This window comes from Ovis canadensis, chromosome 9 (genome assembly GCF_042477335.2).
Source record: "Ovis canadensis isolate MfBH-ARS-UI-01 breed Bighorn chromosome 9, ARS-UI_OviCan_v2, whole genome shotgun sequence".
NCBI lineage: Eukaryota > Metazoa > Chordata > Mammalia > Artiodactyla > Bovidae > Ovis > Ovis canadensis.
The window spans coordinates 24,073,686-24,100,509 of NC_091253.1; the positions used below are offsets into that span (position 1 = coordinate 24,073,686).

The window sequence follows — 26,824 nt, forward strand, 5'->3', positions numbered from 1 at the left end:
TGCAGACAAAGCCTGGGGTGATCCAGCCACTGGCTCAGGCCTGGCCAAGGGGTTCCCCGGCCCCCAGGGGCAGAGGTGGTCCCCAGCCCGAGTGCCCTGACCCAGGGGACAGGGGTGGGGGCAGTCAGCAAGGACAGCTGGTGGCGGGGTGGGCGGTGCTGCAGGGACAGCTGTCCCTGCTCAGCTCACTGCACCCGGTCCCCAGCCCCCCTCCCCACCCTCCCCTGCTGAGCTTCCAGCCAATGTGAAGCAGGCCTATAGGACGTTCGCGGCTGTGCCCGGCCTGCACCCGCCCCTGGACACCCCTGCCCAGGTAGGTGGTGGGCAGCCCTCAGGTGCCCCGCTGCGTGCGCCTGCGAGGGTGTGACACCCGAGGGGCCGGGTCTGAGGGCGTGCTTCCCCCAGCCCCCCACGCCCGGGCCCACGGCCTCGCCGGAGCAGCTGTCCTTTCGCGAGCGGCAGAAGTACTTCGAGCTAGAGGTTCGGGTGCCCCAGGCCGAGGGCCCCCCTAAGCGCGTGTCGCTGGTGGGCGCTGATGACCTGCGGAAGATGCAGGAGGAGGAGGGTGAGCAGGCGGCGCGGGGGTGGGGTGGGGGGCAGGGGACGCCGGCACCCAGCCTGACCCGCCGCTCCCCGTAGCCCGCAAGCTGCAGCAGAAAAGGGCGCAGATGCTGCGCGAGGTGGTGGCCGACACGGAGCGCCCGGAAGCCGATGCTCCCGAGGACGAGGAGCCCGAAGAGGAGCCGCCCTGGGCCGGCCAGGGCCCCACGGCGGAAGGGTGAGGCTGGGGAGGGCCGCCTCAGCCCCTGCCCACAGCGCCCCTCCACCTGTGCCCGGCGCCCCTCCACCCGGCCCTCCTGTCCTGTCGCCCGGCCCAGGCTCGGCCCCGCATCTCCCCCGCCGCAGGGAGGCAGTGCCCCAGTGCGGACTGCCAAGGCCGAGCGGCGCCACCAGGAGCGGCTCCGCATGCAGAGCCCCGAGCTGCCGGCCCCAGAGCGGGCCTTGTCCCCCGCAGAGCGCCGAGCCCTGGAGGCGGAGAAGCGGGCGCTCTGGAGGGCAGCCAGGTGAGGCCCTGTCCCGCCCTGCCCTCCGCTGCCTGCGCCCCTCGCGCTGCCTACCTGCTGCCCGCCCTCCGCCCGCCCACAGGATGAAGTCCCTGGAGCAGGACGCCCTGCGCGCACAGATGGTCCTCAGCAAGTCCCAGGAGGGCCGGAGCAAGCGGGGGCCTCTGGAGCGCCTGGCCGAGGCCCCCTCGCCTGCTCCTACTCCGTCACCCACCCCCTTGGAAGGTCTGTAGGTCGGGCGGGAGGCGGGAGCCCAGCCTGTGGCGCGGACTTCTCCCGACGACCCCTTCTTGTTCCTCCAGACCTTGGCCCCCAGACCGGCACCTCCCCGGGACGCTTGGTGAGGAGCCAGCAGCTGCCGCCCTCCCCTGCCTTCCACCCTTGGCAGGGCAGGGATCCAGACTCCCACCTTCTTTTCTTCTTACACTCTCTGCCTCTCTCCTCACGCTGTCCTTTCAAGGCCTTGTCTGGGAGGAAGTTTGACTACAGGGTGTTTGCTGCCCTCCCCTCTTCCAGACCTGTCTATGACATGCAGGTACCGGGCCCTCCGGCCCTTCTGCAGGACGCCATGACCGGCTCCTGCCGCTTTCCGCTCAGCCTGTCTCCCAGCCTGTCCCCTGCTCCATATCCTCCTGGTTCCTCCCCCTCCCCCCCAACCAGGGCTCTGCAGGAACTCACCCAGGCTCCTACGGGGGGCTTCAGGCAGGTCTGGGTAGTCCCTGACCAGCCATTCTCCCCCTTGCAGTCCCCAGATTTCGCTGAGGAGCTGAGGTCCTTGGAACCACGTCCGAGCCCAGGTGAGTTGGCAGGCCAGGGCAGGCCCCGCCACCCCCCCACCCCCCCCGACAGCGCCCCCATGCTCCAGGGTGCCAGGCCCATCTGCTCACTCGCTCCCTGCCCCTGCCTGCAGGTCTGCCAGAGGAGGACGGAGAGGTGGCCATGGTGCTTCTGGGCAGGCCCTCTCCAGGCTCCGCGGGTCCCGAGGAGGTAGCCTTATGCAGCAGCCGCCGGGCCATGCGGCCAGGGCGCCGAGGCCTGGGCCCAGTGCCCTCCTAGAGGGGCGGGGTGCCTCCCCTGACTTGGGGTGGGGGCCCTGCCAGCGCCAACACCACCCTTGCCCCGAGTCTTTTAACCTGGCCGGTAGCATTTTAAAGAGGTCCCCTGAGGAGTTCTAGCCACTGACTAACGGCGCCCTCCCCAGCCGGGACCTCCTGGCGAGACTGTAACTAGTGATGTTTGTACAACCAAAGACTCTATTTTGTGGTTTAAGGAGAATAAAATTGACTACGTTTTACATCTGGTCCGTCTTACTCTGTCCAGCTGCTGGCACACGAATGTGGGCCCCTCTGTCCCTCCCGATCTAGGGGCAGCGGGTGCGGGGACTCTGAGGACTCCAGGTGGCTTACCCAGACTGGGCTGCCCCCCGGTAGGAGGGAGGCTGGGGGACTACCTTCACCACCCCCAAGGCCCCTCCCCTGCGTGGTGCGTGCACACAGAGGAGGCGCACTGCGCGCACACATCGCCCGGGGGCGGGCCCTTTATTGGGGCGGGTTGCTAGAGGCCCCCGCCCGGCAGCTGCACGCGCACAGGCAGGAGGACCTGCAGCTGCTCTGCCGGCGGCCACCGAACCTTGGTGACAAAGAAGAGGCGGAAGTGCTGCAGGCGCGCCTCCTGGAACTGGTTGGGGCTATACTCGGGCCCATCGCTCGGCCGCAGCAGCGACAGGTACCTCTCCTGCTCCAGCAGCCCGCGGCCCAGCAGCTCCTGCGCCAGGCCTGGCTGCACCGCCTCCAGCTGCTGCTGCACGGCTGGGAACAGATCCACCTCACGCAAGTCAAACACCAGCGGCTTCCCGAACCTGAGAGGACAGCGCAGGCCTAGGGCAGTGAGGGCTGGGGCGGGAGTGGGTGTGGCGTCCGGGTGCCTGCCCTCTGCCCACCTCACCTGAGCGCCCCCAGCAGCGCCAGCCGGATCCTCTCCGGCCGCAGGTGGTCAGGGTTCACGGCGTCCACGTAGTTGGTGTCCTGGTAGCGCAGGAAGGTGGCCGCCTGGCCTGAAGGGTCGATAACAAGAGGCCACCTGGGGGCGGCCTCCAGGTCACTGCCATCTGCTAGAACCCCAGCCCACCCCTGGCCGGCCGGGACCACTGACCTGCCGTCTGCGCGGATGCGGTCACCCACGTCCTTCATCAGCACATCGTGGAGCTCGCTGACCTGGCACTTAAGCCCGGGCACCTCCTCCTCTGCTGTGGGGATGTAAATGTGGGGCCGATGGGAGGAGCGGCCCAGATAACCCCCAGGGGCCCTCCCGCTCCAGCCCCAGCCCCGCCCCACCCACCCTCCTGGGTCTGCTCCCGCAGCTCCAGCCTGGCCAGGGCCAGCACCTCCTCTGCCTTCTGGGCCTCCTGCTGGAGCCTGTCCACTTGCTCCTCTGCATCCTTGATGGCCTGCAGGGGGGCCCCACGCTCTGCTCAGGGCAAGGCTGGACACCAACACCAGCCTGCTGTGCACAGCTGGGACCCCTAAGGAAGAGGGGGCGCCCCACTCCAAAGGCAGCTGTTGGAAGCTGACAGCCCAGAAGTAGGGCTCCCCAGGTCCGCGGGGGAGAAGCCAACCTGCAGCATGAGCGCAGCCAGGCCTGCGCCCCTCTGCTCGCACTGGTCGTGCTCCGCGATTCTCCGGTTGAGCTCACAGTAGGCCTGCTGCAGCTGAGGGGCAGGGGGCGAGCCGGCCTCCGGACCAGGTTGGGGGTCCGCAGGGCGCCTCCACGCTCCCAGCTCTCTGCCCGCCCTACCTCCCCTCCGGGGGCGGGCGGCTCACCTGTTGGTGACATTGCTGCTGATCCTTGGCCAGCTGCTGTACTTTGAGGTTCATGCTACAGTGGAGGGGAGCGGTCAGAGCAGCCCCGAGCCAGCCCCCCTGCCTCCCACCTGCCGCACCGTTGGGCCTCCGCCTCCTGGTGCCGCGCGGCCTCCTGGGCCCGGCGCTCCCGCTCTGCCTCCATGTTCTGGAGCATGGCGTCTGTGAGGCTCAGGTCCCACGACTGCAGCACACTGACCACCGTGTCCAGCGAGGCCACCTAGCGAGAGAAGCCACTGGTCAAGAGCTTGGGCCGCCTCTTCTTCACCTGGGGAGGTGCTACAGTCCCACTTCAGACAGGACACCCCCGGGGCACAAAGGCGGCCCTGATGGTGGGCCAGGGAGGGGCCCGGAGCCTTGACCATCATGATCAACACCCACAAAGCCGGGCCCTGGAGGGTCCCCATGGCCTCCTTCCCGAAACATCAGGCTCCGCATCCCCCAACCTGCTCTTCTCCACACCCCACCCACCAGCCCCCACTGCAGGGTCCTGGCTGCAGCCTTTGTTGTCCCCTCGCAGACCTCCATCTGTAGGACACAGCCCTCGTCTGCACCCATCCCAGGCCCCACCGCTCCTGCTCTGGAGTGAGGAATGGCCAAAGGAGGCGGGCTTCTCAGCATGGGGCACAGGGGCCTGGCAGCGTTTCATTTCTGGACTCAGGAGGTTAATCCGGGTTTAATCGAGCCACACAACTTTGATTTGTATAATATTCAGTATGTGGTTTGTATTTAAAAAGAAAGTTAAAAGATGTGCAAAATCAGGGATGAGAGAAATGGACAGATGGAGCAGATGAGTAAGTTAGTGAATTAAATGATAAAAGAATGAGGATTCTTGGGTTAATTGAATGAATGGATGAAATAATGAATTGATACACAAAAATTAGCAAGAGATAAGAAAGCCTTCTTCAGTGATCAATGCAAAGAAATAGAGGACAAGAACTGAATGGGAAAGACTAGAGATCTCTTCAAGAAAATTAGAGATACCAAGGGAACACTTCATGCAAAGATGGGCTCGATAAAGGACAGAAATGGTATGGACCTAACAGAAGCAGAAGATATTAAGAAGAGGTGGCAAGAATACACAGGAGAACTGTACAAAAAAGAGCTCATGACCCACATTATCACAATGGTGTGATCACTCACCTAGAGCCAGACATCCTAGAATGTGAAGTCAAGTGGGCCTTAGAAAGCATCACTACGAACAAAGCTAGTGGAGGTGATGGCATTCCAGTGGAGCTGTTTCAAATCCTGAAAGAGGATGCTGTGAAAGTGCTGTACTCAATATACCAGCAAATTTGGAAAACTCATCAGTGGCCACAGGCCTGGAAAAGGTCAGTTTTCATTCCAATCTCAAAGAAAGGCAATGCCAAAGAATGCTCAAACTACCGCACAATTGCACTCAGCTCACATGCTAGTAAAGTAATGCTCAAAATTCTCCAAGCCAGGCTTCAGTAATACGTGAACCGTGTACTTCCTGATGTTCAAGCTGGTTTCAGAAAAGGCAGAGGAACCAGAGATCAAATTGCCGACATCCTCTGGATCATGCAAAAAGCAAGAGAGTTCCAGGAAAACATCTATTTCTGCTTTATTGACTATGCCAAAACCTTTGACTCTGTGGATCACAATAAACGGTGGAAAATTCTGAAAGAGATGGGAATACCAGACCACCTGACCTGCCTCCTGAGAAATCTGTATGCAGGTCAGGAAGCAACAGTTAGAACTGGATATGGAATGACAGACTGGTTTCAAATAGGAAAAGCAGCACATCAAGGCTGTATATTGTCACCCTGCTTGTTTAACTTCTATGCAGAGTACATCATGAGAAACGCTGGGCTGGATGAAGCACAAGCTGGAATCAAGATTGCCGGGAGAAATATCAATAAGCTCAGATATGCAGATGACACCACCCTTATGGCAGAAAGTGAAGAGGAACTCAAAAGCCTCTTGATGAAAGTGAAAGTGGAGAGTTAAAAAGCTGGCTTAAAGCGCAACATTCAGAAAACGAAGATCATGGCATCCGGTCCCATCACTTCATGGGAAATAGATAGGGAGACAGTGGAAACAGTGTCAGACTTTATTTTTGGGGGCTCCAAAATCACGGCAGATGGTGATTGCAGCCATGAAATTAAAAGACGCTTACTCCTTGGAAGAAAAGTTATGACCAACCTAGATAGCATATTAAAAAGCAGAAACATTACTTTGCCAACTAAGGTCCATCTGGTCAAGACTATGGTTTTTCCAATGGTCATGTATGGATGTGAGAGTTGGACTGTGAAGAAGGCTGAGTGCCGAAGAATTGATGCTTTTGAACTGTGGTGTTGGAGAAGACTCTTGAGAGTCCCTTGGACAGCAAGGAGATCCAACCAGTCCATTCTGAAGGAGATCAGCCCTGGGATTTCTTTGGAAGGAATGATGCTAAAGCTGAAACTCCAGTACTTTGGCCACCTCATGCGAAGAGTTGACTCACTGGAAAAGACTGTGATGCTGGGAGGGATTGGGGGCAGGAGGAGAAGGGGACGACAGAGGATGAGATGGCTGGATGGCATCACTGACTCAATGGACATGAATCTGAGTGAACTCCGGGAGTTGGTGATGGACAGGGAGGCCTGGCGTGCTGCGATTCATGGGGTCGCAAAGAGTCGGACACGACTGAGCGACTGAACTAAACTGAACTGAAGGGATTTAATGGATGAATAACTTAGATAAGATGCTTGAACAAATGGATAGATGAATCCAGTCCAATCATTTGACACAACTTGTGACTGCCTTTCATGTGACAACCAAAAGCACAGTCCCTGCTTTCTCAAAATTTCCTCTCAAGTGTGGGACATCCCTGCTGGCCCAGCAGCTAAGCTCTCAGTGCAGGATGAATCCCTGGTCAGGGAACCAGATCCCACATGCCACAACTAAACCCTGGTGCAGCCTAATAAAATTTTTTAAAGAGAATTTAAAAAAATGTTTCCCTCAAAATTTACTTCTCTCAAGTAAACAGCATGAGTGGGTGTGTGAATGGATGGATGGATAGCTGTGTGAACTGATAGTTAAACACATGAATAAATGAGGATGGCTGAAGGCGGTAGGAATGGTGACACAGATACAGTAGCTAGTAGCCAGACCAGCAAGTTTATTAATAAATGACTCATAAGCTAATAAGAAAAGGTGTGAACTGATGAAACAGTAAATCCACTTCAGGGAAGAATGATTGGATTGAGTGGATAAATTTATGAAAACAATGATAGCGGGACAGATGAGGGATGAAGGGATGGCGGCCAGAGGCACAGCTCGTGGCTGAGGTCACTCAGTTCTACAAGGCGGCTTCCCTTGTGGCTCAGTCGTAAAGAATCCGCCTGCAGTGCAGGACACCCAGGTTCGATTCCTGGGTTCGGAAGATCTCCTGGAGAAGGAAATGGCAACCCACTCCAGTATTCTTGCCTGGAAAATCCCATGGGCAGAGGAAGCTAGCGGGCTACAGTCCATAGGGTCACAAGAGTCGAGCACGACTTAGCGACTAAACCACCGCGTTACTGACTTCTCTACTTGTTTCACCAGTTGCTGAGGTAGGGATGCTGAAATCTGCTACTATGACTGTGGATTTATTTCTTGTCGTTCTCTCAGGTTTTGCTTCATGTACAGCTGCAAAAAACATTCAGGATTCTTTTGTCCTCTTGATGAATCCTCTGTCCTTATGAAATGATTCTTTTCTTCCCAGTAATACTCTCTGTTCTGAAATCTACTTCTTCTGATGTTAATATATTCATTTCAGCTCTCTTTACTTAGTGTTATCCCAGCACATTTGTCCTGTCCTTTTAATTTTCTCCTATTTGTGTCTTTGAAGTTTGTTTCTTATGGCAGAATACTGTTGAATTTTTAAGAAACATGTACTCATTTGGCTGTACTGGGTCTTTAGCCTGGCACGGAGCCCTCTGTTGCGGTGCGGCCGCCTCTGGCTGTGGCTCACAGGCGCTGAAGCGGGGTCGGCAGCTGCTCTCCTCCTCTGCACATGGGATCTTGGCTCCCTGACGAGGGATCAAACCTGCATCCCCTGCATTGGAAGGTGGATTCTCAACCACTGGACCACCAGCAAGTCGCTATAGTTGGATTTTTGTTTTAATCCAAAAGACAATCTGCCTTTTAATTGGGGTCTTTTGACCTTCTACACTTAATGAAGCTATTGATATGGTTGAGTTTTAAATTACCCTTTGCTACTGTTTTCTACTGGTTCTAGTATTATTTTCCTTTTCCTCTTTTTTTGCTCTATAACTCTATTGATATTTAGTAGTTGCTTTAGGGCTTCCAGCATACATATACCTGTAACTTATGATGGTCTGCCTTTAAATGATATTGTACCACTTCACATACAAGAACCTTCCACAGTAGGTTTCATTTCCCCTTGCCAGCCTTTATATTTGTGTCACACAATTGAACCAAACAACAATAATCTGTGCAGTTTTCAGTATGTGTACCTCCATGTGTGATAAAACCACATGACACATGCTGCTATTTTTTGTTTCAACTACATTCTCAGTAAGTTTAAATAATAAGGCAATATCTCATATATTTACCTGTGTAGTTACCCTTTCTAGTGTTCCTCACTCTTTTGAGTGGATCCATATTTCCATCCGGCATCCCTTCTATTGGTACGGCTTCCTCTGATGTTTCTTATAGTGTGAGTCCACTGGTGATTGAGTCTTTCAGCTTTTGTGTGTCTGCAAAGGTATGTCTTTTATTTTGCCTTCAGTTATGAAAGATATTTGCAGTGAGTATCGCATTCAAGGTTGACAAGATGTGTTTCCTTCCTCAGTACCATTAAAGACACTGCCCCACTCTCTCCTCACTTCCACTCTTTCCAACAAGAAGTCTGCCATAATCCTTATCTTTGTTTTCCTGTCTATGTCTTTTTCCCTCTGGCTGCTTTTAAGATTGCTTTATCACTGGCCTTGAGAAATTTTATCACATTGTGCCTTAGCCTGATTTTCCTTCCTGTTTCTTGAGATTTGAGGAGTACGGTTTATACCTTTCATCACATTTGGAAACCTTAAGGTTATTATTTCTTCAAGTATATATGTTTTTCTGTTTCTTCTCTCCTTTGGAGACTCTAATTACATACACAGTAGGCCTCCTGAAACTGTCCCACAGCTCATGGATTCTCGCCATTTGGAAGAACTGCTCTCTCTTGAGTGTTAGTACTTGTAGTAGTTTCTATTTTGTAAGCCTCAAATTCGCTAACCTTTACCTCTGTTCTAAGTTGACATTAATCTCATCCATAGCTTTCTGTTTCTTATCTCAGACACTGTCATTTTTACCTCTAGAATTTAAGTCTTTTATGTCTTCCATTCTCTATTCAATTTTTTGAGCATCTGGAATACAGTCACAATAGCTGTTTACAAGCCTTTCACACTAACTCTGACATTCACGTCAGTGCGTTTGCCTTGACTGGCCAAGGTTTCTCATGGCCATATTTTCCTGCACCTTTGTATGCCCAGTATCTTTAATTGGTGCTAGACAACGTGCATTGTGTCTTGTTAAGAGCTGTTTATGTTGTATCTCCATACATATTCTTGAATTTTGGCATGCAGTTAAATTACCTGGGAAGTTTTATCCTTTGGGACTCGCCTTAAGATTGGTGAGGCTGTACCAGAGCAGCATTCATCCTCACGACTGAGGCAAGGTCCTTCCAAGTACCCCACCCAGGGCTGCAAACGCTGTGAGAGCTCCTGCCCAGGCTGGCGGAGACAGTCTAGGTACTCCCTCCTTCCATCCTGACGGGTGCTCTGACCCAGCCTCGAGGCATTTCCTCACTTCGTATTCCCTGGATCCCCAAAGGTGCCCTACACACCTCTGGAACTCTCATTAAAATTCTTATTACAGTATAGTGGCCTTACAGTGTTGTGGTAGTTCCAGGTGTACAGCAAAAGCGAATCAGTTATGTGCATACATCAGCCACTGGATGTATGACTTACTATTGAGTTTTGAGAGTTGATAAACATTGTAAACACAGGTCCTTGATGCTTCTGAACTGTGGTGTTGGAGAAGACTCTTGAGAGTCCCTTGGACTGCGAGGAGATCCAACCAGTCCATTCTGAAGGAGATCAACCCTGGGATTTCTTTGGAAGGAATGATGCTAAAGCTGAAACTCCAGTACTCTGGCCACCTCATGTAGAGTTGACTCACTGGAAAAGACTGTGATGCTGGGAGGGATTGGGGGCAGGAGGAGAAGGGGACGACAGAGGATGAGATGGCTGGATGGCATCACTGACTCGATGGACATGAATCTGAGTGAACTCTGGGAGTTGGTGATGGACAGGGAGGCCTGGCGTGCTGCAATTCATGGGGTCGCAAAGAGTCAGACACGACTGAGCGACTGAACTGAACTGATCAGATGTGTGGTCTGTATGGGGTTTTCTCCTTCTCTGTGGCTTTTCATCCACTTAACAGGGGCTTCAGCAGAGCAAAAGTTTTACATTTTGAGGAAGCTCAATTTGTCAAGGTATTTTTCTTTTATAGACTGACTGTGCTTTTTGTTTAAGAAATCTTTCCCAAAGATTTTCTCTTGTGCTCGTCTATACGTTTTAGAGTTTACGTTTTGCATTTAAATCCACAATCCACTTTGGGTTAGTCTCTTTATAGGGTGCAAGGTTTAGGTCGAGGTTCATTCCTTCGCCTGTGGACGTCCAATTGCTCCAGCACCACCTCTTAAAGAGACTGTCCCTGTTCTCCCAACAGCCAGAGGGCTCCCCACTGCCCAGCTGTGTGCTGCTCCTCTCAGTACCCCCTGCACCCCTCCCCCAAACTCAGGCACCAGTGGGTTCCACGTCCTCCTCAACACCCCTCAGCCTGCACACTTCTCCAGCCCTCAGCCCCGGGCCCACCAGGGCACCAGCATCTGAGGGGTGGGCCTCCCTGTGCACTCCTCACTCCAGCGACCCTGAGGCTGTGGCCAGGTCCTTCCGTCCTCCTGGCCTCACTATTGTTCCTTCGTCTAGCATGGAAGCAGTAGTTTGAAACCAAAGTCTCTGCTGGTCTTTTAAAACTTGTTCTGTTGCTTATCAAAGAGCGGAGAAGGGCAGAGGAAAGGACAAAGGGCAACCCTGGCGCAGGACCGGGGGCGGGGCTTGCGGCTCGGGGGCGGGGCTTGAGATTCCACTCAAACTCACTAAAGAAGGTGGTGGCACTGGCTGACCCGCTTTCACAGCTGTTCCCAGAGGTCCTGGGCTACCTATCTGACCAGGCCTCCAGGACTCGGGAGAAATCCAGCCCCACCGCCCCCGGTCTCCAGCCGAGGGCCTGGGAAAAGGCCCATTGGTGCTGTTTCCAGATGCCAGGGAGGAGCTGCCAGACCGAGGCACCTGGAGAAGGGGTTTAGGGATCAATTTTCTCAGAAACGGGGAAATTCTGAGGGTGAGGGTCCAGATGGGCAGGCCGAATGCTGCCCTCAATCCCTGAGCCCCCACGCTGCCCCCAGGAGCCTTACTGTTTCCCCATCTTCCTTGGAAACAGTATTTCTAAGGTGGACTGAGGGTCCGGGGAGAAGAGAAGAACCCTGGCCAGAGGAGGACCGCGGAAGCCGGAAGCTGTGGTCTTGATGGCGCGTTCCCGGGAAGGCTCACAGCGAGGACTTAGGTAGGGAGAGGGCCTGCTGGGTCCAGGAAGGTCAGGACCCAGCCTGGAGCGCTACCAGGCTCCTGACAGCTTTGGGAGAGGGGGAGCGAGCGTCCCGCGGGGTTCTGCCCCCCTTCGCACACCTGCTCGGGTGTGCTCCCGTCGTCCGCATATACCCGGGGGTCAGCTCCGAGCTTCAGAAGCACCTCCACGGCTTCCAGGTGGCCCCCAAAGGCCGCTCGGTACAGCGGGGTCCGGCCGAAGGCGCCCTGCGGGACACGCTGGCTGAGCAGGGCCCGCCATGGCGAGGCGCGACCCCCAGCCCTCGAGGGCCCCGGTACCCACCTTGCTGTTGGGACTGGCGCCCTGCTCGGCCAGCAGCTGGATGGCCAGGGATTGCCCGCCTGCCGCCGCCTCGGACAGTGGCGTGTTCCCGCCACTGTCCTCAAAGTCCACCAGGGCCAAGCGCCGCTGCAGCCGCCGCACCATTCCCGCCGCGTCGCAACCCATGCCCTCGCGGGTCAGCAGCTCGTCCACCTGCGCCAGGTGGCGGTCAGCGGCGCCCCAAGCTCAGGACCCTCCGCCCCGCCGCCCCGCCGCCCCGCCGCCCACCTCCCGCAGGACCGCCTGGATCTCGCCCAGGTTCCCGTCGAAGGCCGCCTCCAGCAGGCGCGCCCCGCGCAGCCGCTCCTCCTGCCGCCTCCGCTCGGCCGCAGCCGCTTCTTCCTGCCGCCGCCGGGCCGCCTCCTGCTCGCGCCGAACCTGGGCCACGAAGGCCTGTGGGAGGTCCAGTGAGATCATAGCTCAGCCCTGCGTCCCACCCCCGACTAGCCCTACAGTTCCCGCCCCGCGGCCCTGTGGCCCCGCCCCCAGCCCCACCTGACCTCACCTCCCTCTGCAGCTTCTCCATCAGCTCCTGGTAGTCCTGGAGCTCCTGCTGACGGCGGGCCAGTTCCTTTCTCGCCAGGAGTTTCCGGAAGGCACACTGGATGACGGTGGCTGCTCGGTCCTCCGCGGTTGGCCCTGCTAGTGGGGAGAGGGCTTATGGATCCCAGGACTCCCCTCCACGCGGCGATCCTCGCAGCTGCGGGGCCAACACCAGGTGTGCCAGAGCTCCAGGTTAACAAGGCAAGTGGAGTAGGCAAAATCCCTCCCGACCAGACCAAAGGATCCAAAATGTTCTAAAATACACACACACACGACCAAACCAGAGTAATCCAGCGGCAGAGAGCAAATAAGGCTGAGCCAGATATCTGGCACAAAGCCTGTCCTTCCCCATCCCAGACACAGCTGCGACCCTGCAAACACCCTCTGAGCCCGCAGCTTGGGAAGACATGTGGAGATGGTGGTGAGAAACCCAAGCAAGATCGAGAAGTTACTGTTGATCCTCAAAGACTCCCTCCCTCTGAAAGCCAGAAGGACCCCTTCCAAATTCAGGCGGCCACACCCAGAGCCAGGGCCGACAGGGCTGAAGTGGGTGATCTCAACCACAAGTGCACTGGAGCTCGGAAGAGGGAGCCCCTGGGACCTGTGATCCATTGGCCCCGCACTCAGCCTGGAGCCAGGTGGCACACTCGGCCACAGCGGAGGGTCCCAGCGCTAGAACTAGAAGAGGCATTCACACCCACCTGCCACTCTCTGACCCTGTGGTGTGTGACCGCCTAACCTCTCTGTGCCTCAGGATCCCTTTCTCTAAATGGGGTGATGGCAGTCACACTCTACAGGGCTTTGCAACAGTCCAGTAATAGAACCGGTGAGTCCTGAGAGTAACTGCTCAACCTGTGTTCTTGGTTGAGCAAGAACTAAGAGAGCAGAGGAGCAGCGGACCCAGCTGCCAGGCTTAGCGTGAAGGAAAGGGCAGGGAGAAGGTGTACTCGTGCTGCCAGACGATGCGGCATTCAGGAGACTGGGGAAAACAAGCAGAGGAGCCTGCTCTCCACAGGCACCGCAAGCTGGGGAGGAGCTCAATAAAAACAGAAATTCAAGGGATCAAAGACAAGAGGGAAAAAACGGAACGAGGAGACAGATTTTAGAGTCATCACAGAAAAGATGGAAGACAATTCTCAGTTCTGCAGGCCAACAACTACAGCAAGAGCAGCCAGAAACCAAGCCCGCGTGGTGCAGAGTCGGGCACGCAGGTGAGGGCACAGTGAGGACAATGACTTAGTGTCTCTGGAATGTGGAGTCTAGTGATGGGGAAAGTATTTAGAGATAAAACACGCAAAATTTTCTGAAATGAATCTTAAGACAAAAAGGACAAAGAATACACCAGGGAGCAGAACAGCTGGCATCGGATACGTCCTATTTAAGTTGCTGGCCCTTAAGGAAAACGTTATTCAAGCACCCAAGTAGGAAATAAATCCAACTGTGCTCTCCTGGGACATTTTATAGACATCAAATGTAGAAGTCAGCAAATGAGCGCAGCCAAATAAATAAATATTTTTAAAATAAACACTCTGACAGGCACCAGAAGGTGCCAGGAAACAGACCCTAGCGACACGTGCACGCAGTATACTTGGTCGCGTTTCTGTCCTTGACCTGGCACCCAGCTCCCTAGCCGTGGGAGAGACATGAGATGCCAGTAACGGGGTGAGAAGCGCAGAAATCACAGTGAATCAAATTCGCACCTGCGGCTGAAAGGGAAGCCAGCGTCCCTTCAGGACAGGGCCCAAGACCCACGTCGGTGTGCACAGATCTGCCTTCCAGCCTCCCAGAGGCCCCGGTCCACTGACTAGGGTTACCAGGCCCTGGAGGAAGGACAGCAGGCAGACACTGGGGCCTAAGCTCTGGTTCTGAACCAGTTTCCAGGGCCCCCAAACACTGCCGTGTCCACTGGTCAAAGTGGGGCTTATCACGCCCAGAAGACACTGGCCGAGCTGTGCCTGGATTCCTGATTCACAAAGACCACGAGCTGAGACACGGCCGCTCTATGGCAGAAGGACCTGCGGGCAGGCAAAGCGGACGACCCCCGCACTGCGCGGAGGGAGCTCACACGCGTGCGGAGGCAGCGTGTGCGGAGGCCGCCAGCCCCGGGCCTGGACGCCCAGAGATGCAGGCCCTGCGGACGCTCCGTTTATCCCGCCAGCAGGGGGCGCGGGAGGCGGCGGCAGCGCAGCGCCGCCCGCCTGCTCGACGCCCCTCTGCTCTGGCGCTGCCGGGCAGCGGCCACACCTGCCGGCTCCCGCAGCCGGCCATGCGCGCCAGGACGCCTCCTTCCGCCTTGCCCGCCGGGAGCGGTCTTTCTGAATCATGATGACCTCGCCCGAAGCCCCGTTTGCTGCACCCAGGCCAGTAAGGAGCGTCAGGGGCTGAGCAGATGGAGCAGGGAGGTGCAGGTGGGCTCCGGGAAGAGACCCACAGCGGCCCAACAACGCTTATTTGTTTAAGCCTCCCCCTGTGAGGGTTCAGAGGAGAGCCCTGCATCAAACAATGAGAAACACCCGTGACCTCACCCTCTGCAGGCTGGGCTGGTGCTGGGAGGCCAGTGGGCTGTCCTCAGGTCAATGGGAGATGGGAGCCCAGAACCGAAGAGGCTGAGCAACAGCAGTGGACTGTGGGGCCAGGAGGCTATCGCCATAGGCAGCAGTCAGGGGGACAGTCAGGATGCAGAAACCCCAGGGCGAGAGGCAGGGCAGGCTCCATCCACCCGAAATCGGACATCAGCCACCAGTCTTTCACCCACTTTTCAGACAAAAGTCAAGGTCAAAGACTCACAGCTGCTGGGAGAGAATGCCAGACGCCCTTGGTGGAGGCCCTGCAAAGCCTCTCCAAGAGCTCTCCCCAGGCTGGCATTCCCTTGCCAGCCCCGGAGGAGTTGGTGGCCTCTGTCAGGGTCAACGGTGCCCTGGGGAAACGGGAATAGACTTTTTGAGGCCTATAGACATGATATCTGAACTGACACTGCTGCCTGGGGGGAGGCGGAGGTGCACTGCCACATCATTATGGTCCTGTTTTCAGAGCGAAGGCTGAGGGACAGGCAGCAGTTTGGCCCCAGTCCATTCCCAGGTCCATCTGGGACAGGGTCACTTGGCTGCTGGCAGAATGCTCACACTGGCTTCTTGACCAGCAGAGCTGTTACCGTAGCAAGAGCCAGAGGGGAGCTTGAGAAACTCCGTTCCCACCAGGACCGTGATCAAAATAGAACAATTTCCTGGAGGAACTGAAGAGGCTAATACCAGCACCAAAGACGTGAGAGACCCCTATAAATACAGTCAGCTGACCTTTGACAAAGGGGCAAAGGCAATGGGTGAAGCCAAGATGGTCTCTTTAATAGATGTTGCTGGAACACCTGGGCGTCCACACGCAAGAAAGTGAATCTGGACACAGATCTTACACCCTTCATGGAAATCAACTCAAGATGGATCACAGACCTGAATGGGAAACAAAACTGGAGCACTCCCTGGTGGCCTAGTGGTTAGGATTCTGGGCTTTCACTGATGCAACCTGGGTTCAATCCTGGGTTGGGTTACTGAGATCCCATATGTCTTACAATCAAACCAAACAAACGAAAACCCCCACAAAACTGATTTCTAGAAGGTAACAGAGGAGAAAACCCAGATGACCTTGCAATGACTTTTTCGGTACAACACCAGAAGCACAATTAATGAAACAACTGATAAACTGGACTTCATTAAAATGAAAATTTTCTTCTCTACTAAACACAGTCTGGGAGAAATGTTTGCAAAAGACACATCTGATAAAGGACTGTAATCTGAAATATACAAAGAACTCTTAAGACCTAACAGTAAGAGAACAACCTGATTTTAAAATGGGCCAAAGAGCTGAACAGACACCTCACCAAAGAACCGATACTGTTGGCACAGAAAGCATATGAGAGATGCTCTACATCACCTGTCAGCAGGAAATGCAAACTAAAACAAGAGGGGGATACCTCTGCAGGCCTATTAAAGGAGCCAGAAGCAGGCACTCTGACACCAGGTGCTGGCGAGGATGCGGAGCAGGGGAACGTGCGGTCAGCGCTGGTGGGAGTGCAGGAGGCTGCAGCTGCTTTGGAAGACACTTAGGCAGTTTCTTATAAAACTAAACATACTCTAATAATTTAACAACTGTGCTCCCTGGTATTTACTGAAAGGAACTGAAATCTTATGCTCACATCAAATCCTGCACGTGGATATTTACAGCAGATTTATTATAATTGCTAAAACCTAGACACAACCATGATGTCCTTCAGTAGGTGAGTGGGTAAACTGTGGTTCATCCAGACAATGGAGCCCTAAAAGGAAGTGAGCTCTCAAGACACAGAAAAACACAAGAGGTACCTCCCTGCAGACTGAGCGCGGTGGGTGGAGAGCTGCAGCCCCCGCCACCCCCAGGAAGGCCGTCGTGTGGCACAGAGGAGTGCGGCTGGATGTGCTCCTTTCTGTCCTGAAGAACCGCTGTGTGCCTGATGCCTCAAGTTCTGGAGTGAGGACCCCGGCTCCTTCACTCAGTAATATGCACTTATGGGGAACCTTAAATGCATATTCATACTGTTCATGGAGTTTCCAAGGCAAGAATACTGAAGTGGTTTGCCATTCCCTTCTCCAGTGGACCAGGTTTTGTTAGAACTCTCCACCATGACCCGTCCGTCTTGGTTGGCCCTACACGGCATGGATCATAGTTTCATTGAGTTAGACAAGGCTGTGGTCCATGTGATCAGATTGATAAGAGGCTTATGGAAGCTTCCTGATGGGAGAGACTGACTGAGGAGGAATCTGGGTCTTGTTCTGATGGGTGGGGCCATGCTCAGTAAATCTTTAATCCAATTTCCTGTTGATGGTCCCTCCCTGTTATTTGACCTGAGGCCAAACTATGGTGGAGGTAATGAAGATAATGGCATAAGAAAAAGTTGGCTCAAAACTCAACATTCAGAAAACCAAGATCATGGCATCTGGTCCCGTCACTTCCTGGCAAATAGATGGGGAAACAATGGAAATAGTGACAGACTTTATTTTGGGGGGCTCCAAAATCACTGCAGATGGTGACTGCAGCCATGAAATTAAAAGACACTTGCTCCTTGGAAGAAAAGTTATGACCAACCTAGATAGCATATTGAAAACCAGAGATATTACTTTGCCAACAAAGGTCCATCTAGTCAAAGCTATGGTTTTTCCAGGAGTCATGTATGGATGTGAGAGTTGAACTATAAAGAAAGCTGAGCACCGAAGAATTGATGCGTTTGAACTCTGGCTTTGGAGAAGACTCTTGAGAGTCCCTTGGACTGTAAGGCGATCCAACCAGTCCATCCTAAAGGAAATCAATCCTGAGTATTCACTGGAAGGACTGATGCTGAAGCTGCAACTCCAATACTTTGGCCACCTGATGCAAAGAACTGACTCATGTGAAAAAGACCCTGATGCTGGGAAAGATTGAAGGTGGGAGGAGAAGGGGACGACAGAGGATGAGATGGTTGGATGGCATCACCGACTCAATGGACATGAGTTTGGGTAAACTCCAGGAGTTGGTGATGGACAGGGAGGCCTGGCGTGCTGCAGTCCATGGGGTCTCAAAGAGTCGGACACGCCTGAGCAACTGAACTGAAATGAGCTTAAATGCATATTACTCAGTGGAAAAAAACAATCCACAAAGGCTATAATACTGTATGATTCCAAGTATCTGACGTCCTGGAAAAGGCAAAACTATGGAGACAATAACAAGACTGGTGGTGGTGAGGGATGGAAGGGGGTGTGAGGAACAGACAGAACATGGGGGAACTCTAGGGCAGTGAAAATCCTCCGGGTGATGGCACAATGATGTGTACATGTCATTAACATTTGTCCAAACCCACAGGATGTACAACACCGAAAGTAGACCCTAATGTGAACTGTGGTGTGTCCGTGAGGCTCGTCAGCTGTCAGCAGTGTAAGTGGGGGCGCTGATAATGGGAGAGGCCATGCATGTGTGGCGGGCTGGGCGTCTATGCGAATCTCCGTGCCTTTCCCTCAATGCTGCTCTCAAAGAATAAAGCCTAAATTAAAAACCCAAAGACCTGAGGAAGTCAGTTGTGGCAGTGTCCATCACATCTCCGCTAAATTCACTTGTCTGGCCTCTGCAAGAAACAAACAATGGAGGGAGAAGATGGATGAAGGCAATGCGTACAGACGATGGGCCAGTCGGCTACCCTGGGCCTCGGGCACCCGGTGTGTGGCAGCGCCTGGCCCGTGGTGCTCTCCTGTCCATGCCAAGCAGCAGGCCCTCTCTGCCTTGCCTCAGGACCACATTACTCTCGGCGGGCAAGATGGCAGCCCCTGACGACGCCCGTCTTGTTCCCGGGGGTCTGTGAACACGCTGTGTTACATGGCACAGGCCGTAAAGACTGGAGGCAGAACTAGGGCCACTGTCAGCTGACCTGAAGACAGGAAGCCAGCCGGGTCATCAAAGAAGGTGCAGGAGAAGACGCAGAAGAGCTGGGACTTCGGAAGAGGCTGCTGATTCTGGACAGGGAGGGAGCAGCCATGAGCCAAGGAATGCGGGCGCCTGCAGGGAGCTCGAGGACAAAGGACAGATCCTCCTCTAGAGCGTGCAGGGAGCACCTTGATTTTAGTCCAGTGAGGCCCAGGTCAGCCTTCTCACCCACAGAACTGCAAGACAGTACATCTGTGCTGTGTTGAGACATTAAAAGTGCATTAACTGTTGTTACAGAAGCTACAGGGAACTAGCACAGAAACCCACGTCATCCCGACAACTCACGGATCCAGGCAGCGCCAGAGGATGGGAGACTAACCCACACTAATGAAGAGTTTAGAGTTTGCAGATCTGGGACATGCCAGGATACCTTAAAGGTAAGAGCTAAGCTGTTATGCCTCGGACCTCCTTCCATCAAGGGGCTCAGAGCTTGGCAGGCCTCTCAAGGCTTCAGTGCAGCTCATGCTATCTCTGGGGATAGCACCCGTGTCCAAGGAGGCCCAGGAGGCTAACAGTCAAGCCCAGGGGTTCTGGTGGAAGCATGTGCTGCCATGCTGGCTGGCTGGCAGGTCTGACGAGCTGAAGCTGTATACTCGTGGGGAGGAGGAGGCCGGGTGGGACCCAGTGGGAGAGCCACAGCACAGACTTCAGGCTCCAGAGCAAGGCTGTGCCTCCCCTGAGAACATGGTTCTGGATCTGGAGAACAGCTCTGGGATGGGGAGGGCCCTGGTGGAGCCTGGAGTCCAGCCAGGGCTCCAGAGAACAAGCAGCCTGAGTCCCCACCCTGAGCCGGGGTCCTGGCTCTGGGACTTGCGGCGCTGGGCACACGCAGCAGTCCTTCAGGACAGAAAGGAACACATCCCGAGGCACTCCTCTCTGCCGCGCAACAGGGCTCCTGGAGGTGGACAGGGGACTCTGGCTTGATCCACAGAGCTCAGTCCACATGGAGGCGCCCCTCAGACTGTCCGCTGCCGCCTCACAGCTCCTCTCGGGAGGTCCCAGTGGAGGAGAGAATCTCCCAGGGGTACCCGGTTCACGGCAGGGAGAGTGGCCTGCGGTGTGCACGTAAACGACTCCAGGACAATGGGAAGGGCTTAGCCAGTGCATCGTGAGCCTGAAATGAACAAGTCTGGAACAATGGTGGGCAGGCCTGAGGAAGGTGTGCGGGCAGACTGGCAGCACGTGCCCCTCTTGTCAAGACCGATCTAGACTGGCTACTGACCTGCCGAATAACCGTTGTGACATCAACTCGTGCACTCAAGCTGACAATTTGGACAGATTGTCAGAAATGTGGGTGGTGATAGGAAGCCAGATTCTCTCTGGGGCAAGGGGCTTCTTGGAACAGACCAGAGTGTGAACACGCTGGAAGGGTACCCACTGCAGGGAGCCGAGGCTCCCAGACACGTGAGCACGGCCGCAGAAGGTGGGGGTTGGGGGCACGTGCACTTCTGGCCGCCCAGCCCGGAGCAGAGCAGTCCTGCGTGACACCTCCACTGTGAGGGGACCCCGATTGTACAGGCTGAAGTCTAGGCTCTGCAGTTGCGCCTGTCCTCTGGTTCAAGGCTGTGCCTGCAGACCAATAACACATCCGTGGTCCTGGCACCTGCCCTGCCTAAGTGGGGGACCCGCCTCCTGCAGAAAGAGGTGAAGCAACGGCAGGTCTTGTGTTACTCCAGGTCCATGGGGCACGGCCTCAGACAGGGGTGGACCGACCTGTTGAAGGCTCGAAACCCTGACCTTGTGAGGCTGGTTTCCGTTCTGGAAAATTCAGTAGAGCCCACTTCCCACTACAGAAACTCACAAGGAGGGGGCAGACACCAGTCCCTCCAGTGCCTGAGAACGGGAGCAGGACCTAAGGGCAGACTGGGCTTCTCACCAGGTGCCTGGGTCTTGAGGAAGGGACAGCAGGACAAAACCCCTGGAGACAGCGCTTGGTGGAGCAGCCGGGGGAGCGCAGCAGCAGCGCCACCGGGCAGGGCTCCCGGGGCCCAGCCTGCCTGACGCTCCGCTGCCTCTCATTTCTGCCGCTCTCCACGCCCCCATCTCCTGCCACTGGACATTCTTCCAGTACATAGGTTGGGCATTAAAACTTCTATGAAACCAACAGTCAGGGCTCTGCAAGCCTTCTGCGGTCTGGCCCTGTCCTCAGGACAAGGTCAGGCTCCTCATCCTGGCCCTTTCACAGTCCGGGGGGAAACCAAGGTGACTGGCAGTGCTGGGAGTCTATCTGGGGGTGAGGCCAGAGCCACCCGGGGAGGACCACACTTGCAGGAGAGACTGGCTGCTGGTGGCCGCGACATGGAGGAGACTGGAGGGGCCAGTTCAGAGCCAGAGTCAGCCGGCAGGGCGTGGGGGAGGGGGCGGCAAGGGATGTGGGGGCAGGGAGCTGGCCACGGGCACAGGCTTGCCAGGGAGCAGAACCAGACGGCAGACACGCGAGGCAAGGGCCTCGACGGTGTGCAACTTGGAAGTGCCCTAGAGATTGAGGACACCCATCAGGTGGGTGCGCCTGAATGCGGGTCTGGGCCGCAGGAGGAAACTTTTCCTAGAGATTCTGCTCTAGAGGCCACTGCCAAGAGACCATGACTGAGGCCTGGGACTGAGGGCGTGCACCCTGACCCCAGGGACGCTCTGCCAGGGCGGAGGAGGTCCCGCCTCCGGAGGAGTCGTTGGAGTTGCAGGCGTACGAGAGAGGGGCCCCGCGAGGCCGCCCCGCAGGCGCACCCCAGCTCACGCGTTCGCGGGGCGTGCACACACGGGGACGGTGCCGTGTCCAGCCCCCGGCCCGAGAGCGCACTGGGGAGCGTGGGTTCTCACCTGCAGGGGCCTCCGGGCGCTCGGCGGTTGCGCGCCCCGTGGCCTGCGGGCCGGTCTCCCTCTGAGGCTGGCGGCTCTCTCCGGGTTTCCCTGGGGGAGGGGGCGGTCAGTGGGGTGGGTGTGGGTGTGAGCTCGGCCCCGGAGAAGCGGCCGCCCGCAGCCTCATCGCGAGGCGACCAGGGCCGGGCCGCGGCCACAAGGGGGCGTCGGCGACCAGGCCCGCCCGTACGTGGGCTGAGCTCCAGGCCCGGAGCCCAGGTGTGGCGAAGCCACCGCAGGACTCGACGCCCGCCCTACCCCACCCCTAACACTGCACCCGCCCGGTGCCACTTCCCGTGCCCCGACGCTACTCCCGCTCTGTGCCTCCATCTACATACTCGCGAGGCCTCTGGGGCAAGGTCTGAGCGAGAAGGGTGCAGCCGGCGGGGCTGGGCCAGGCAAACCAGTTCAGCCAGTGTGACGGAGCCGGCTGGGATGGGGCCCTGGGCGTGGGTGTGAGTCAGCGGCCCCGGGCTGGGGAAATGACGGGGAGGAGCCGTGCGTGGGGCCCCCTCCCACCAGGAAGCGGGGGGACGCCGCCAGGCAGGCTGGCCCTGCGTGCCTCCCCCACAGCCGTCCCCAGGGATCCAGAGGCTGGCCCCTTTGGGCAGAACCGCCGGACCCCCAATCAGGACGTCCTCACGAGCTCAGGGCAGCTCAGGGCAGCTCAGGGCAGGCCGGCCTCTTCCTTACTGCCCCACGTCAGTCCACTAAATGCTATCTGGGCCTTCCAACGTCCAGTCTCTTCCACCAGTCCCTGCCCACGCCACCCTCCCACCCCCACCCCGCCCCCGGCCCCCAGTGGAAGTCTCCCTCAGAGGGGGCAGTGGGTCCATCAACTGCACAGGACGCCCCGTCCCCCACAGCTCCCCGCGCCCGCCAGGTGGGCTTCTCCCCCCATACTGGCTGGGGGCTGGGGCCAGGGGCTCCTGTGGCAGTCAGGTTAGAGCAGTCTGTAACCAGTAAGCACCCTGCCTGGATGGTTGGCGCTGCCCGGGTCGCGGCTCCGAGCCCTGTGGGCTGCAGCTGGAGTTTCCCGGGAGCAGGGGAGGACGGGGTGGGACGGGGTGGGGGGGCACTGGTGCCCGCCCAAGGCAGGACCAGACGCGTCCCGACACACAGCCTGCAGTCTGGCTGCCGAGTCGCCTCCTCCGGTTTCTCTCAGTCTCCCTCCCAGTCTGGCCGAAGAGGCCTGTGCCCCAGCAGCCCTGCGCCGTGTCAGCGCGTTAGTCAGCCTCGCGCCGGGTGAGCAACCGCGCCGCCAAGTCCCTATAAACTCCCTGGCGTGGCCCAGCCCGCGGAGTGGGTCTGTGAGGCCCACAGACAGAGCCCGGGTCAGCGCCTCAGCCGGGGTGCCAGCCCAGGGGAAGGGCAGACACGAGGGGCCGCAGGAGCGGAGGGCCCACCGTGGCCTCTCAGGGGAGCCCCCTGGGCCCGCCTGACCGAGGCTGGCCAGCAGATGAGTCGGGGCCCCCGAGGAGCAGACACCTGGTAAAACAGGCGCCAGATTGGGGGCATGTCTGGCAAACGAAGTAGAGCTCGCAAACCCCGGCCCAGGAGGGCGGGCAGGGCAAAGAAGGCCACGGGGCAGCAGGGCCCTGAGGCCAGGCCCCCGCCCCCCGCCCCAGGCTGCCTGGGGGACGAGGCGGGGGTGGCCCCCGCAGGGCACGTGACCAGCAGCAAGCTGGCTCCCCGGGGGCACCCCAAGGTGGCCAGACCAGAGCGGCCACAGGGAGCCGAGAGGCCGGAGCAGGCCGCTGCTGTGGGGTCCGAGCTGGTGCTGGTGCCCGCTGCGGACATGGAGGGCTACGGGGTGGGCGGCCTGGTGCCAGGCCTGGGCCCGGAGCTGCTGAGGCTCCACGAGGTCGAGCTGTGCTTGGCCCAGGAGCAGCTGCTGCTGGAGGACCGGCGTCGGCAGGCCCAGCTGCACATGCGGCTGTGGCAGGAGGAGCAGCTGTGGCTGCAGCAGCTCCAGGAGCAGCAGGCCTGGGTGCGCGTGGAGGGGCTGGAGCTAGCCCTGGCCCTGGAGCAGCTCCGCAGCGAGGGCCTTGAGGCGCTGCAGACCCAAGACCCGGTAAGGCCTGGAGGGAACTGGGGTGGAGGAGGCTAACCATCCCGGGGGTGTGGCGACCGTGGCAACACCCATGGCACATCTGTGGCCCAAAGTGAGGGTGGTGCCCACTGCACGGGGCACTGCAAGGACCACTCAACAGGAAGCCCTCCCAGGCTGGCCCGATGCTAGAAGGCAGAGGGAGCCCAGGCGGGGACTGTTCAGGGAAACTGAGGCAGACGTGTCTCTGCAGAGCACCCAGGCATCCTGGCCCGGTGGGCCGGGGCAGGAACTGTCCAGCACAGCGTTTGGGACATGTGGGGTGAGGGCCGGGTCCCGAGCCCAGCTGGACAGTCAGCAGGCAGGACCAGCATCCCCTCCCCCGCCTGACACAGCTTCCTGGCCACCTGCCCGGCCTGCTGTTTATTGCAGAGCCTGTTCCCAGGGCTTGAGATGAGATGGCGGAAGCCACCTGAGCCATCATCCTCATTCCAGGAGCACTGCTGCCTCAGACGCAGCTGGGGCTATTTTGGGGAGCTAGGGTCTAACCCAGCTTGGCGAGGAAGAGTGGGCACTACCATCCTGCCAGGTCTGGGGATCTGGGAGGCCTCTGGGGTCCAGGCCCGCTCAAGCAGTGGGGCTGCAGCTGGGGAACAGGGTGTGGGGCTCCCCTACCAAGCACAAACCCCAGTACAGGCCTGTGCGTGGGGAGGACCCCTAGCCGCAGCCTAGAAGGTGTTGGCAGCCTAGCAAAGAACTCAGATGAGTGCTGTGACAGAAGAAATGGGATTCAGAGAAGAGTGACTGTGGGTCAGGGTAGACATGGGAGGAGATGCCCTGCCTAGCCCATGGCGGGACTGAGCCAAGGGCAAGCTGTCACCTTTCAGCCTGGAAGTGGCTAAAGAGAGCATGGCCTGAGGGAGCAGCAGCCAAGGAAAAGCACAGCAGGGCCTCGGTGGTGAAGAGGGCCAGAGGGGACCACACACCGTCTGAGAGTCCCCACCGTGGGTTGAAGCCCTGCTGTTTCAGAACCTATATTCAGTCCCCACAGGCCTGCTGCCTGTCTCCACGTGTCCTAAAGTTATGCTGTGAACACTGTCCTCGGGACCCCAACCCCAGGGGTACAGTCCCAGGGTCAGAATCTTGAAGGGACATCTGAGCTCTGACTCCTCTGTCTCAGGGAAGGCTCCTGGGCGGCGCTGCACAGCAGGTGTCGCAAGTCAGAGTCTGAGCCAGGCTGGAGGTCAGAGGGGTCACACTCACCGGCAGGGGCCCGTGCCTTGGCTCTAGGGAAGGACTTCCCTGGCGCAGCTCTGAGTGCCCCCTTCTTACTGCTCATTCTCCTGGGTGAGGGGAAGGTCAGGAGGGTGTGCTCAGAGTGGCAGAGACAGTGGGGACAGCATCACATGGACCTGCAGGAACAGACAGCAGGTGCCGAACTGGGGAACACAGGATCACCCCCAATGTAGCTTCCTGCCGGCTTCCTTGTCCCCCCACCTGCCCCTGGTTCTTGGCTTATGTGTGCCCAGTAGCTTGGGTGGGAATGCTTGGCAAGAACATCTGGCCACAGCTTATCCCCCTTGCCCTCACGTCCCTGCCCCCTCAGCCTGGCTCACCCATCCTTACCCCAGGATTGATGTCTGGTACCCATCTCCCAGCTTCAGACCACTGGGCTGAGCCAACTTTGTCCTAAACAGCAGCCTGAGACGACCTGGCCTTGCAGAAGCCTCTGTGCCCACACTGCCCCCAGCCCTCCCCCAACACCCCACCCCTCTCTCGTCTTGGCCTTGATAGGAGGTGTTGTCGGGGCCCAGGAACAACACCTCTCTCCCTGGCCTACTCGGCTGACCACCAGATTCATTTCCCCAGGGGGGCCTCCCCTGCCCCAGGCTGTGTCGCTGCCCCCTCCCCTGCAGCACTGCTGCCTGGGTGCTGCCTGAGCGCACACCTGTGTTCCCACCGTGGATGTCACTGAGCGTTTGGGGAAGGAGCAAATGCAACTGGGAATGACCCTGAAAGTTGGGAGAAAGTGACTGGAGACGGGCTGAAAGATGGATGGGCACTGTGGCGGGGGAGGGAGAGAGCTTGAGGTGGGAGGGCAGCGGCAGGTGCTGCCATGGGCTTGGGCAAATGGTCGAGGGCTGGGCAGGGCCTGCGTCGTGTAAGGGCCCCTCAGAGAGGGTCTGATGGGGAACTGGGGTTCTGAGGAGGAATCTGAAGTGTTTGTGGGGGAGGCTGGGGGGCTGGGGCAGCTAAGGAAGGGAGTGTGTGTATGAGTGCCTGCACACAAGTGTGGCGGGAGTGTGCGGGGCTCAGGGACTTGCAGGGCCCCCAGTTTCTGAGGGACTCTGGGTGCTCATATAGGTGCCTGTATGTTGTAGGGTTCTGTGGGGGATGGCCCTGCTTGTGTGCAGAGTCTGTGTAGCAGAGCGTCCTGTATGCGTGGACGCGGGCGTGCGCCTAAGTACAGCAGGTGCAGGCCTCCATGTGCTTGTAGGGTCCTGTATGGACCTGGGTTTCTATGTGCATCGGGAGCGGGGGGGGGGGGGGGGGGGGGGGGGGGTCCCATGTAAGCGGGGGTCAGTGTGTGTGTGTGTGGAGTCCCTTGTGTGTGCAGGTCCCTACGTGCCTGTACAGTCCCTGTCCACAGGTGTGTGCTACATGTGTGTGGGTGTGCCAGTGCGGGGAAGGGACTGGCGTGGGGAAGTGTCCCCGGTGTGCAGTGGGTCTCCTATACGCGTGTAGGGTCCCGGATACCTGTGGGCATCAGAGTGTGCGGGGGTGGGGCTGTCCTGGTGTGGTGGGGGGCACTCTGTGCTCACAGGCCCCCAGGCCCTGCCCCGCCCAGGGCTCGGCGCCGCCCTCAAGGTCTCACCTGCTTCACCTGCCTCCCCCAACTCGTAGGCAAGGCCAGAAGCACCGCCCCCCGCGTCGGGCTGGCCCGTTTCCTAGCGACTAGCCGGAACTTCCGAGTCACCCCGACTTCCGGGGCG

The 26,824-nt window shown here is 57.7% G+C and overlaps 2 protein-coding genes across 23 annotated transcripts in view; one reads left to right on the forward strand and one right to left on the reverse strand.

Moving 5' to 3' along the window:
• SCRIB (scribble planar cell polarity protein) overlaps positions 1–2,358 on the forward strand; it is a 19,909-nt gene extending 17,551 nt beyond the window's left edge. For 9 of the 22 annotated variants that reach the window (XM_069599539.1, XM_069599543.1, XM_069599538.1 and 6 more), the window contains 7 exons: positions 206–313; positions 406–565; positions 640–778; positions 879–1,064; positions 1,147–1,289; positions 1,367–1,861; positions 1,975–2,358. In XM_069599539.1, coding sequence (XP_069455640.1) covers positions 206–313; positions 406–565; positions 640–778; positions 879–1,064; positions 1,147–1,289; positions 1,367–1,861; positions 1,975–2,120 — 1,377 coding nt within the window. In that variant the 3' untranslated portion in view covers positions 2,121–2,358. The remainder of the gene's footprint in view (positions 1–205; positions 314–405; positions 566–639; positions 779–878; positions 1,065–1,146; positions 1,290–1,366; positions 1,862–1,974) is intronic. The other 13 variants (XM_069599554.1, XM_069599556.1, XM_069599551.1 and 10 more) reach the window with 4 other exon arrangements.
• Positions 2,354–26,764, reverse strand: IQANK1 (IQ motif and ankyrin repeat containing 1). The gene is made up of 14 exons (XM_069599815.1): positions 26,707–26,764; positions 25,095–25,243; positions 21,743–21,832; positions 12,411–12,544; positions 12,134–12,298; positions 11,867–12,058; positions 11,665–11,790; positions 3,994–4,142; positions 3,884–3,938; positions 3,679–3,771; positions 3,402–3,510; positions 3,216–3,309; positions 3,009–3,143; positions 2,354–2,922 (listed from the first exon to the last, which is right to left on the reverse strand). The coding sequence occupies exons 2-14, from the start codon at positions 25,168–25,170 to the stop codon at positions 2,619–2,621; spliced, it is 1,722 nt and encodes a 573-aa protein (XP_069455916.1). The 5' UTR covers positions 25,171–25,243; positions 26,707–26,764; the 3' UTR covers positions 2,354–2,618.
• Between the last annotated feature and the right edge of the window lie 60 nt (positions 26,765–26,824).